Source organism: Elephantulus edwardii, unplaced genomic scaffold (genome assembly GCF_000299155.1).
Source record: "Elephantulus edwardii isolate Elephantulus edwardi_28Jun2011 unplaced genomic scaffold, EleEdw1.0 scaffold00254, whole genome shotgun sequence".
Classification (NCBI taxonomy): Eukaryota; Metazoa; Chordata; class Mammalia; order Macroscelidea; family Macroscelididae; genus Elephantulus; species Elephantulus edwardii.
Window position 1 is genome coordinate 1,776,331 of NW_006400004.1, and position 13,850 is coordinate 1,790,180.

General features: G+C 39.5%; 1 protein-coding gene across 1 annotated transcript in view; it reads left to right on the forward strand.

The window, feature by feature from the left end:
- FAM159B (family with sequence similarity 159, member B) overlaps window positions 1-1,969 on the forward strand; it is a 37,530-nt gene extending 35,561 nt beyond the window's left edge. Inside the window, exon 3 of the mRNA XM_006899380.1 lies at window positions 1,836-1,969. Within this exon, the coding sequence (XP_006899442.1) occupies window positions 1,836-1,969 (134 nt within the window). The remainder of the gene's footprint in view (window positions 1-1,835) is intronic.
- The last annotated feature ends 11,881 nt before the right edge of the window (window positions 1,970-13,850 follow it).

Below are 13,850 nucleotides of genomic sequence, written 5' to 3' on the forward strand. Positions count from 1 at the left end.
AGGTGAAAAAAATATGGCAGGCTTTTTTTATTAGTGGTGAATAACATGACTTGAAGTTTTGAGGTAAGCCAGGGATGTCTACTAGATATCTAGGTGGAGAAGCTAACTAGATAGGAAATCTGGATTTCAGGAGAGGTCTGGGTTAGAGATGTACCTGTAAGTCAACAGCATGCTGTTATGTACCATCAAGTTGGAGCTGCCCTGTAGCTCATCCTCCAGTGGGTTTTCAGAGGCAGTAAATCACATGGGAGGAGACAGCACATCTTTCTCCATGAAGCAGCAGGTGGATTTGAACTCTGTACTTTCAGGTTGGCAGAGAATCTCCTTTCCACTTAGGTGTTAGAGACCATTTTAAAAGCTATACTGCAGAATGAGTTTGGGAGTAAACCTGGGATAAGAACCATGATTTGAGTCCTGCAGCACTTCCAAAGCTATAGAGTCTGTCATGGATTGAATTGGACACTCTAGAATACATATATATAATGATGTAGCTATCAGTGATCCCCCATGGTCTGGTAAACCAAATAGTTATAAGAGGATTATGAGTGAAATGCAGCCCAATTAGATGTAAAGAACAGTTTCCCTGAGGCAGAAAATTGCATGGGAGGAGACTGCCCATTTTCTCCTTTAGAAAAACTGAATTTGAACCATGTGCCTTTAGGATTGCAGCACAAATTCTTACCACTAGGCCACCACAGCTCTGTATAAGAGAGAGATATAGGAAGTAAGATGTAGATTGTGAGCTGGCCTGAGGATTTAGCAACATAGAGGGTATTAGAAATATTTATTTGTGTTGCTTCTTATATTTCTTATTAACTTACATTTTTACATGTTGGTGAAATGTGAGAAATTATCTCCATAATTATTCTTCCCCTCCCCCTAATAATATTCATTGGGTAATCATCTATTTTCTTGGTATAGATTTGTCAGGATCACTTCTCATGAGTAAGATGCATATACCTGTAGCCCTTACAGATTTTGGTAGTATATTTTTAGAGTTTAAATTGGGCACATACAAAAAAAAAAAATTGGGCACATACCCATGCTCTGTATTTTTAAAATCATGTTTAAAGTGATTGTGCTAGCCAAGATTTAGCAATGTTTTTAATACTGTCATTTGCTTTAGCAAAGTTTATGTATCTCATTACCTTTGAATTAGAGTAAACTCATAGCTAACCCTCCATTGGATGTCACAGGTTGTTAATTGCATGGGAGGAGACTGTCCACTTTCTCCCTCAGAGCTGCCTATGGAAGCTGGTGGATTCAAATGACCAGAGAAGCTTGGCCTTTGGGTTAAGTAGCATAACTCTCTACAGAACTCACCACCTGAGCTCCCTACTTTATGTATGTTGTTGTTGTTGTGTTCCATAGAGTTGGAACAGGCCCATAGCTGACCCTCCAGATGGGTGTCAGAGGCAGTTAATCGCACAGGAGGTGATTGCTATCCTTCTGCAGAGCAGCTGGTGGCCTCGAACCGTGTGCCTTTGGTATTACAGAGCAGCTCTTTACCACTAGGCCACCAGAGCTCATTTGAATAGGAACAATAATTAAGTGACTCAGAAATTGTTACATTCTTATAAACAGTGCAGTTTCCTCATTTGAAGCATGAAGAACAACAGGTAAGTATGGAAACGATATGTTTACTTCTACCGAATAGTTCATTCATTTGACTTTCAGGAAGTAATGTTCAAAACCAAATTATTCAATCTCAGTCATCTCTAAAATGTTTTAGGGTGTATTTAAATATGAAAAAACAAAAATTTTAGAACAAATTTAAGTAAAATTTTACTTCATATTTTCAAATAATTATTCCATTTTGCTTTGTGTGTTTACAGGGAAGTCAAGTAAAAACACAAAAGCCCTCAGTCCAAATGTAGCCTCAAATTCAACAAATGAAACATCCTATGAAGCTGATGATATAATTCAAGAAAAGGCAGTGGACACAACTGAAATCAACATAGCTTGTTAACAATCTTGGATTGTAAAAATTAACGGGAGAGATGGAGGAATGGAAAAATAAAGATTGAATTTAAAATAGTTTGTAACATTACTTGTCAAATATTCACCCCTCACAAAGAAAGCCAGAGCTACGTCTTGAATCACTCAATTTATTAAACTCCAAGAGTTCCAGTATATTTTCATGTGCTCAAGTTTTACATATTGGACTGCTGACCAGTTAGCACCCACTAGCCACTCTGTGGGAGAAAAATAAAGCAGTCTGTTCGTGTTAAGATTTACAGTCTTAGAAACCCGATGGTGGGTTACTGTGACTCAGAATAGACTTGAAGGTGGTGAATTTTTACTTTAGTTACGTTTAGTGATGCGGCTATTAATGTATTCAGCTGATAACCCAAGGGTGGTATTTTAAACTCACCATTTGCTCTTCAGGGGGGAAAGATAAGACAGTCGGCTTCCATAAAGAGTTCAGCTTGGGAAATTATATGGGGCAGTTCAATCTGTCCCACCAAACAGAATTAACCAGTAGACAACTGTGGTGGCGTTTTGTGGGTTTTTTTGTTTTTGTTTTTATTTTAAGTTCACTTTCATTATTTAACTGAGATACTTCTGCAGCTTATGAAAATGTGTTACTACCTTAGTATATTAAAGATCATATAAATGATAAACAAATGTCTTACATACAGCAAGAATTTTATGTCACATTACTAGTATTTCACAATTGATTTGGTGGTTGATTTCCTTTCAGTCGAGCACGACTCACAGAGACCTTATGAACAAAAGGCCTAAAGCCCCTCTAAAACGATCCACATTTATCAAAGTTCGTAGAGTTTCTGGAGACATGTTTAGGAAGTGGATGCAACTCCTGCTTCCAATCCTGTCATAGTTGTTATTGTTGTTATGAGCCATTGAATTGCCTGTGATGTACAGTGACCTGATGTACAACATCTCTGAACCCTTCCCTGTCCTGAGCCAGTCTCACTAATTCTGACACACTAACCCCCATTACTTCAGTTACTGTATCAATCCATCTCATCCATGGTCTTCCTCTCCTACACTGTCCCTCCACCCTTCTGAGCATGATATCCTTTTCCAAGGACTGGTCTCTCCTGGCCATGTGCCCAGAGTATGTGAAGACGAGCTTAAAAATCCTAGTCTTCAAAGAGGAGAAACGTGGGGTCAAGATTGGTGGACAATTTATCAACAATCTGCGTTATGCAGATAACACAATCTTGCTTGCTGAAACTGAGGAGGACCTGAAGCACCTGCTGCAGAGGGTCAAGGACTGCAGCCTCCAATATGGATTGAGGCTCAATGTCAAGAAGACTAAGATTCTCACCACTGGACCAATTGGCAGCATCAGGATGGATGGTGAAGAGACTGAGATTGTTCACACCGTTAGTTTGCTTGGCTCCACAGTCAACACTCTTGGCACCAGTAGCCAGGAAATCAAAAGGCACATTTCCATGGGAAAGTCTGCTGTTAGGGACCTCTCCAAAGTACTGAAGAGCAATGGTGTCTCTCTGGAGACCAAGGTGCATCTGATACAGGCCATGGCCTTTGCAATCACTTGTTATGCATCAGAGAGTTGGACAATGACCAAGGAGGATAGAAGGAGAATTGATGCCTTTGAGCTGTGGTGCTGGAGAAGAGTATTGAGAGTACCATGGACTGCGCTAGGAAAACAAACAGATTCATCCTGGAAAGGGTTAAACCAGGTGGCTCCTTGGAGGCAAGGATTCTGAAACTCTGTCTAACATACTTTGGACATATTGTGAGGAGAGACTGGTCCTTGGAGAAGGATATCATGCTTGGGAGGGTGGAGGGACAGCGCAGGAGGGGAAGGCCCTCTATGAGGTGGATTGATTCAGTGACTGGGATAATCAGGATGGGAGTGTCAGAGTGCGATTGGCAAAGGACAGAGCAGGGTTTAGGGCTGTTGTACATAGGTTCGCTATGAGTCGCAAGCGACTTTATGCCACATAACAAGAACAAACAACAACGAAAGACTTGGTTTCGCCCTCTCCATAACAGACTAATTTGTTTTCCTGGCAGTCCATGGTATGTTCAAGACTCTTCTCCAGCACCACAATTCAAAGGCATCTATTCTTCTTCTGTCATCCTTAAGTCATTGCCCACCTCTCTGACGCATAACCAGTAATGGAGAAGACCATGGCCTGGATTAGGCTAACCTTAGTCTCTAGACTGCCATCATTTCTTTTCAGTATTCTGGAGAGTTCCCTGACAAAAGATTTTCCCAATGCAATTATGACTCATAGCAACCTTGTAGACAACAGATATGATCTTTACCCTAGCCTGTATCATTTCCATGATCTCTAAGATACTCAAGGCCATTTTTATAGTCACTATAAATCTCCTTCGAGGTCTGGGTTTCCAACTGGGTGGCCTCCTCACACACACAGCATCAGGAACTCAGACTCACAAAAAATGGGATCTGAGCATTCTCTCTAATCTCCTTGACCAGGTATTATCTTTCTCTCAGAAGGGCATCAGCTACCTTAATCTCACCTTTTGGGAAAGGATATCTTCAATCTCAAATCTCGGGCGTCTGGTTTTGAATTGCTACGGAGGGGCAGCTATTTTTATCAAATTATACTGTCTGAATAAGCCTTATGGTGAATAGCCTTATAAACTAGTTCTTGTCTCTTGGAAATCAGTCCATGATGTTTTTGAAGATTTTCTGCAAGGCATACACTTTTTGGATCACCTTTATAAAAGTTAATATTCAATAACAAAAATTACATTGTATCATTTATATATTGAACATTTTTTTGCATTCCAAGGAATAATCGTAACAAAAATATTTCACTCCAAAAGTACCTTAAGAATAGAATGAAAATTACAAAACAAGTTATCTGGTCTCACTTAATGCTATCATCTAATGGCATCACCTAAATATCTAGAAATAAATTATTTTTCAAATTTTAACTGCTTTGTATTCGTAAGAATACAGATCAGGTTTTCTAATGAAAAGCAAAACCAAAAAATATTAATTTTACAGCCATGCTTCAGGTTCTGTAGTTAGAAGACTGCTGCTATGCACCATCACTGACTCAGAGCTCACCCTCTAGTGGCTTTTCAGAAGCAATCAATTTCATGAGATTACCCATCTTTCGCCTGTTGACCAGTTGTTGTTGGTATGTATCATCGAGTCACCTATGACTCAGCGTGACCCTATGTACAACAGCCCCAAACCCAGATCTAACCTGTGTCAATCTCACTGTCTCCAACACCTCTCCTACATTGTTCCTCCACCCTCCCAAGCATGACATTCCCCTCCAAGGACTTGTCGCACCTGTAACATGTCCCTAGAATGTCAGACGAAGCTTCAGAACCCTTGTGAAGGAGCAGCCTGGTTTCAGGCTTTCAACCCTCTCCAGGATGAACCTGTTTGTTCTCTTAGCAGTCCATGGTATATTCAATACTCTTCTCCAACACAGAAGGCATCAACTCTCCTTCTATCATCCCTAGTCATTATCCAGCCCTCTGATGCATTGCAAATTATTGCAAAGACCATGGCCTGTATCAGGTGCACCTTAATCTCCAGACTAACATCATTGCTCTTTAGCACTTTGGAGAGGTCTCTGACAGTGGACTTTCCCAATGCAATATGTCTTTTAATTTCCTGGTTGCTAGGGCCAAGAGTGTTGATTGTGGAGCCAAGCTAACTAGAGCTGTGAACAATCTCAGTCTCTTCACCATTTATCATGATGCTGCCAATTGGCCCAGTGGTGAGAATCTTTGTTTTCTCAATGTTGAGCTTCAATCCACATTGAAGGCTGCAGTCTTTGACCTTCTTGCAGCAAGTGCTTCAGTTCCTCCTCAGTTTCAGCAAGCAGGGTTGTGTCATTTTCATAACATAGGTTGTTGGCGAGTCTTCCTCCAATCCTGATGCCACATTTCTTCCCATAGACCCCACCTCCTGGATAACTTGTTCTGCATATAGTTTGAAAAGGATGGAGCTAGGACACATTCCTGGTATACACACTTCCCAATTTTGAACCATTCAGACCAGACCAGTCAATATACCGAATATCTCTTCTTTGTTCTTATGTAAGAAGAATGCTTTACTGTTATTGGGTATACAAATCCTAGAAACATTTGATCAAAACTGTTTTTAGTTGTTGATTCAACTCAATGCTGCTTTACCACATCAGCGATACCACAAGTGGATGGCTTTAACAAACATAAATCTATTCTCTTACAGTTTCAAAGGCTAGAGACCAAATTCTAGATATCAGCTCTGGAGAAAGGCCCACTCTGTCAGCTGTAAAGAAAAGGCCTTGTTTTCTCCCTTATCTGTAGGCCTTCTGTCACCTGGAGACCTCTGTGTTTTTTACTTTCCTTAAAGAGCTTTGCCATGGAGGGGCCCAGATTTAAAAAGGTGCACTCCACTCCTGCTAATATTCTTTGGTGTTATTTAGGCTCTCCCTGTCTTGGCTTCCCTGTCATCTCTTGTGAGATCGAAGGTATTACTTGTTCTCACCTGTGAGAACTCCATTTATATCCAGTTAGAACTCTGAGAGGTTAGTGTCCCTTTGCACCCTTAATCTTCCTATAACTATTTGGCCTTAGCAGACAATGGGGGCCATTACACAGCTTTCACATTATATCATAAATACATGCATTTAGGGTTGACACAATCCAATCAATGACAGCCTGATGGTGATCCTATGCGTGTTGAACAATGTGGTAGAACTGCTCTGAAGGGTTTTTAAGACTGGCCTTTTTTGAAGCTGTCTGACATTTATCTGTCTTTCAAGGTGCCTCTGGGTGGGTTCAAACCATCAGCCTTTTGGGTAGCTGCTCAACTTTTACTGTGCCAAACAAAGACTCCTTTTAAGTTCTCAAATTTTCTACTAAGATATATGTGAATATTGTCCTTCTCAGCACTGGACAAAGAAGTTTCTGCACTGAAGAGAATGTTCTACATCTGTGTTCTGCAGTACAATAGACACAATATGGCCATCGGACAGATAAAAGGTTGGTGAAACAGCTGAGGAATTAGTCTTAAGAATTAATTGGAGGAATAAGTCTTTTACTTATTTAAACATCCACATGTGGCTGGCTACATGACAGCTCAGATCAGCTCATTATTGCCTGAGTTGGGTTTCACATTCCAAAAGAACACTGGTAACTTTGTCAATGTTTACACAGTAAAATTACTTCACCTGAATGTATATGAAGTTGAAAGGAAATTTTCTTTAATTTTTGTGTAAGCTCAGATAGCTTTTTTTTTTGACACATAGTAATCTTTCTTTTATCCAGACTTGAATTTTAAAATATCCTAAAACTGGCTATCTTGGTAGATTAACATTAATAATTATATCACTAATGATGTTGCATCAGGTGGAAAATCTACAATGAGAAAGTTAAACAAAGGTAGCAATTCTACTTGTGTTATTCAAAGGCAAAAGTTGATGACACTAATGATGCCAGAAGCAGGAAACTTAATAGATTGAAGGCGAGGAAAATGGTCATGGTCCTCAAACCGCAGCCATCCTGAGGGAAAGGCAAACCAGGTCAGAAGTGGCTGGAGGTACCATGGATTGTGCTCTAGGAGGAATCCCAATGCTTGGTCCCGCTACATATTTTCAAATATACCAGTTGATAAAGTTAAGGTCAGAAAGACTCTGGCTCTCTCTGTTGGCGTTACAGTTTACTTCCATAAGAAATCTTCCCTTCCTAGAACCAGGAGAAGATAAAATAGATGAATAGGACCTTCTAAGAATCAAATCCCTATTGCATCCAGAAATTTCTCCAACAGGGTAAAAAGGGAAGCCACAGACTGAGAAAAAGTATTTGGTAATGACATACCAGATAAGGGACTTATATCCAGAAGTTATAATCCCTAGTTCTAAGAGCATGCAAATCAAAACAACTATGAGATATCATTTCACCTCAGTAAGCATCGCAAAATTTAACAGAACAGCAAGCAACAAATGCTGGCGAGGTAGTGGAGAAACGGGAATCCTTATTCACTGTTGATGGGAGTGTAAAATGGTGTAACTACTGTGGAAGGCAGTATGGCACTTTCTCAAAAAGTTGCAAATAGAGATATAATTTGACCCCACAATACCACTATTGGGAATATACCCCAAAGAGACCATAACTGACATCCAAGCAGATATATGCACACCCATGTTTATTGCAGCTTTGTTCACAACAGCAAGGAGTTGGAAACAACCTAAGTGCCCATCAACAAACGAATGGCTAGAGAAGCTGTGGTATATTCACACAATGGAATACTATGCCGCATTGAAAAACAAAGAACTCATGTAATATTATTAAAATGGGTGACTCTGGAGGACATTATGCTGAGTGAAGTATCTCAGTCACTAAAGGACAAATATTGCATGGTGTTGTTATAAAACAGGACTGACCTTGGGGTTGGGAGAAGACTGAGAAAGATGGATTCAATAATGTATACTGCATTGAAAGAGATGAGGGAGAAAACTGTGTACCAATGAAGGAGTTTTTCTTTTGCTTTTCAAGGAGAGAAGCGAACGGGGTGGGGGTGGGGTTGGTGGGGAGAAAAGTGCAACAATGAATGAATGGAATTCCAAAATCTCTGTAGATGTTCATTGAAATTAAAAAAAGGGGGGGAGATATGTGATTAGCTATTTTTGTCATGACAGGAGTCCAGAGCGAAGGCTGCATAGTGGAGTGGACTTGGAGGGAGGGATTGTAAAACAATTAAAGAATTTTTCTTTTACTTTTCCGAGAGGGTAGTGTACTAGGGATGGAGGGTTGGGAGGGGAGAAAAGGGCAACAATGAATGAATGAAATACAAAGTCTAAATTTTCATTGAAATTAATAATATTTTTTTTAAAATCTTCCCTTGTTACATACCAACTGTCCAGAAAGTGTAAACAGTAGAGGCAGTAGGAGTATGGTGTATGGTCCTTGAAGACCCCTGCTAGGCTAGTTTATTGTAAAGGCTACCTGAGAGTCATCATGTGGACCACACATGTATTACGTGTCTGTAACCTTGATCCAGCTATGTTTCAAAAATTGAGATTAAAAATACAAGAAACCTATACATTATGACACAGTCTACACAACAAAAAAAATATATATTTTAACAGGTTTATTTAGATCTAATGAATACTAACAGTGATAGAATTTCTCTTAAGCCAGTCAAAAGTAATCCAAAGTAAAACAAAAATGAAGCTAAACACACTTCAGAGTATATACATATGATTCTGGAAATGGGTCTGATGAATACAGTATCAAGTCAGTGTAATTTTGGTAGCAACAATCAGATCTCAGAAAGAACAATATGTCTAGAGAAATATCATTAAGAATATAAAAAGAACAAAATTATTTTCTATGTGTCCTTCTACAAGGTGTTTACCTTTAAAATTTGTGAAACTTGGAAGTTGGATTATGATACAGGTAATGCCAAGACCAGTAAATGTCAATCCTCGTCTTTAAAACTGTTTCATTCTATCTTAGATTAAAGTCCAAACTCTCCACATGAAACACATTATCTGGTTTTGCTACTAAGAACTTCAAAAAGGTGATTTCTTCTCACCATTTCTTGCTTCACATGTGACATACAAATAACATCAGGCTGTTTAAGCTTCCCCCCACACACATATATTACACACACTATAAAGTTCATTTGTAGTATGTGTTCACATACCTTTTAAGTGGTATAGCACTGGTTTGTGTATTGTTGTAGAGAGGTAACTCGTAGTTGCTGTGAAGCTGAACACTGTGACACTGATGTGCCAAATACGATAATGGTTACCCATGGTGGACAGTGTTTGGAGGAACCTCCAATTAAAACGAGCTTGAAAGCAGGAGTGGCATCCACTTCTGAAATGGCTTGCCTCTGGAAACCGTATGAACAGTGCCCAGGCCTTTCGTTCATAGGGCCGCTATGAGTAATTTACGACTTGACAGCACCTAACAACAACATGTTCACAGCACCTGCTCTGTTAGAAGCATTCATATTCCTATCTTTACTGTCAGACTAAATATAATTCAGGCATTACTTTGTCTAGTTTGTTGTTGTTGCTGAGTACCACTGTGTTGGAAATGACTCATAGTTAAATCTCCTGTAGGTTTTCAGAGGCAGTGAAATGCAAGGGAGGAGAATGCTCATCTTTTTCTCACTGGTGGATTTGAACTGTGCACTTTTGGGTTGACAGCACAACTCCTTACCACTAAGCTATCGCAGCTCCCTTGTCTAGGTAGCCTCTTATAATTTTATAAAGGGGCATTCTGTGCTTCTAGACATTCCAGTTTGGGTCATCTCAGCACTTATTTACCTGTGCCTTCCTAGCATAAACTGTTTCCTAGAAGATATTCCACAAAAAATTGTAAAAGAAAGGACTGAACTGAATTGTTATCAATACTCTTAATGGCACTTCTGAAATGTTTATTAACAGTGTTTAGACAAAGTGAGTTGTATGTATGGTGTTGTTAGGTGCTGTCAAGATAAGTACATACGACCCACAGCAACCCTACGGACAACAGATCTGAACCCTATTCTATCCCATGCCATCCTAACACTTCCTGACATATTTGAGCCCACTGAGGCAGCCACTGTGTCAATCCACCTAGTTGAAGGTCTTTCTCTCCTTCTCTGACCCTCCACCCTTCCAAACATCATATCCCTTTCCAAGGAATAGCTCCTCCTAGCAACATGCCCAAAGTATTTAAGGAGAAGCCTCTTGGCTTCCAAAGAGCACACTGGCTGCACCCTCTCCAAGACATATTTGTTTCTTTGGCTGTCCATGAGATGTTCAGTACTCTTCTCCAACACCACAGGTCAAAGGCATAATTCTTCTGTCATCCTTATTCACTGTCCAGCTCTCAGAGCAAGTGATCAGAATGACCATGGCCTGAATCAGACACATCTTTGTCCTCAAACTGACATTATTACTCCTCAATAATTTGGGAACTTTTCATAGAATTATTTGATGCCTCATTTATTGACATAGTAGCTTCAAAGAACCAAAGAAATACCAGGTGTGAAAAACTCGAGTTATCTCTGAAAGATTTAGCTAACAGATATTATTAAGAAGAGAGGATATTAGCAGACAGTCCAAAAGCAATAGCCTCAAAGTATTCAAAGATTCTCTAGATGACAAATAAAACCTAGATGCAAATTCTGTCTGCATCTGCTGTAAAGGACATACATTACATGAGCACTAACATACTTCGAACATGTTGCTAAGATGTTATTTCCTGGAGAAGGACATATTTATGCTTGGAAGGGTGGAGGGATGGTGAAGGAGAGGATCTTCAACTGGGTGGATTGACAAAATGACTGCACCAGTGGGCTCAAGTGTGTCAGGGCTTGTGAAGATAGTACAGGCTAGGACAGGGTTCAGGTCTGCTGTTCACAGGGTGGCGATGAGTCATACTCGATTTGACTGCACCTAGCAAGAGGCAGTTCATTAGTCCAAAAGCAATAACCTAAAGATTTCAGATAATCAGGACATAGATACAAACATAAAGTATTTATCTATGGTTCATAGGGTTGCTATGAGTCATATTCTACTTGATCACACTTAACCATTGCTAAGTTGAGACTGGTATTGTTATATTTTGGAGGAATAGTCTTCTACTTTGTACATTATTCTTTGTTAATTTGCTGTAGTGAGGTAATATGGGTTAGCTGTGATGCTGAACCTTGTGCCATTGTGGTGTCAAAGGCCATAATGGTTTCCTAATGTGGACAGTGCTGGAGCTCCCAGTTGTAAAACAGGTTTGGAAGCAGGAGTGCTATTCACTTCCTAAACCACATGCCTATGGAAACTCTATGAACTGGGAGAAACCAAAGGCATTAGGTCTTTTGTTTAGAGTCTATGAGTTCCTTGACTCAAAAGCAATCAAGAACAACAACATGGTAAAAATGGCATAAATTGGGGGGTTAAGAATGTGAACCAAAAATTATTTGCTTAAATTGTAACTTTGAAATTTAACAATTGTACATATAAATAACAGATCATCCAAGATGCTGGGCTGTACGAGGAGGAATGTGGCATCAGGACTGGTGGAAGAACCATTAACCACCTGTGTTATGCAGATGATACAACACTGCTTGCTGAAACTGAGGACCTGAAGCGCTTGCTGCAGAAAGTCAAGGACTGCAGTCTTCAATATGGATTGAAGCTCAACATCAAGAAAACAAAGATTCTCACCAATGGGCCAACTGGCAGCATCAGTATGGATGGTGAAGAGATTGAGATAGTTAACAGTTTTAGTTTACTTAGCTCCACAGTCAACACTCTCGGTAACAGCAGCCAGGAAATCAAGAGACAAATTACATTGGGAAAGTCAGCTGTGAGGGACCTCTCAAGAATACTGAAGAGCAACAATGTCAGGCTGGAGACTAAGGTGCACCTGATCCAGGCTATAGTCTTTGCAATTATGTGCTATGCATCAGAGAGTTGGACAGTGAATAGGGATGATAGAAAGAGAATTGATGCCTTTGAGCTGTGGTGCTGGAGAAGAGTGTTGAATATACCATGGACTGCTAGGAGAACAAACATGTTTGTCCTGGAGAGGGTGAAGCCAGAATGTTCCCTGGAGTCAAGGATTGTGAAGCTTCGTCTGACATACTTTGGGTATGTTGCAAGGAGGGACTGGTCCTTGTCTCCCATGTTTGGGAGAGCGGAGGGATGGCGCAAGAGAGGAAGACCTTCGATGAGATGGATCGATTCTGTGAGTGGAGTGGTGGGAATGAATGTGTTTGAGACAGCGAGGTTGGCACAGGGTAGAATGGCATTTAGGGCTCTTGTACATAAGGTTACTATGAGTTCCAAGTGACTCAATGGCACATAACAACAACAACAACATATAAATAAAATCTTTGTCACTACGTGCGGTAAGCTGCTTATTTACACTAATTTCCCAAATGGATTATGTTACTTGTATTTTCATAGACATTTTCTAAAATATTACAAACTTGAAAAGATCGTAGAGAAAATATGGAATAATATTTTACAGAAGAAAGATATTGACATTCAGAAAAACAAAATGACTGCTGATGGTAGGTAGTCAGAAGAGCTAGTGTAGCCAGGATTGCATTATTAAATTCAGCTTTCCTTCCGCAACATACTGCCTGGGAGAAAATTTCATTCTTAATTGTACCAATTAGATTTGCATTCAATCATAATAACATGATCATGTAAAAAAATTATTTTAGTAAACAAGAAATACATTTTATTTAATGAATAAATTACATAAACTAGACAGACCAAGACTATGGAGAATCTAATTAAGAATTATTTCATGATTGCTTTTATGGGAAAATTTACTGAACACTAAAAAATGCCTATCTTAGGAGCCTTAGTGTTGTAGCAGGTTAAATGGTGGGCTGCTATCGAAGGGGTCAGCAGTCGGAACTCAGCAACCCCTTCATGGTCTGAAAACCTGAAAAATGGTCATGAGCTGGAGTCAACCCCACAGCAGCAAGTTTGGTTTCTGATTTTGGTTATTAGTTAATTAAGGCTGAATTCTACTGAATTCTTCTGAGTCATTATTGCCCACATCCAATCTAATATGTGAATTTGTAGTTTTAAAGTTAAGAGAGTCAAACATTATAGAAGACTCGATTAACTGTTTCACTTCCATTGCTGTAACTTTAAGCATGCTATGCACTCAATGAGATGAGGTAACACTTTGTATGTATCATCTCTCAATCTTCTTTTTTAAAGATTTCTTTTTCCACTTTTGTTTTATTTTCATCTTGATAAACAAAGAAACAAGGCCTATTGGATTAATTAGTTAAAATGCAAAACAATCCCTTAAAAATCTCTTAATTTCTCTGCAAAATATGATAAATCAAGTTATAAAGAAGTTAGAAATGTGAGAAGGTCCATGGCTCCAATGCTAGAACAGGAGTGCGGACA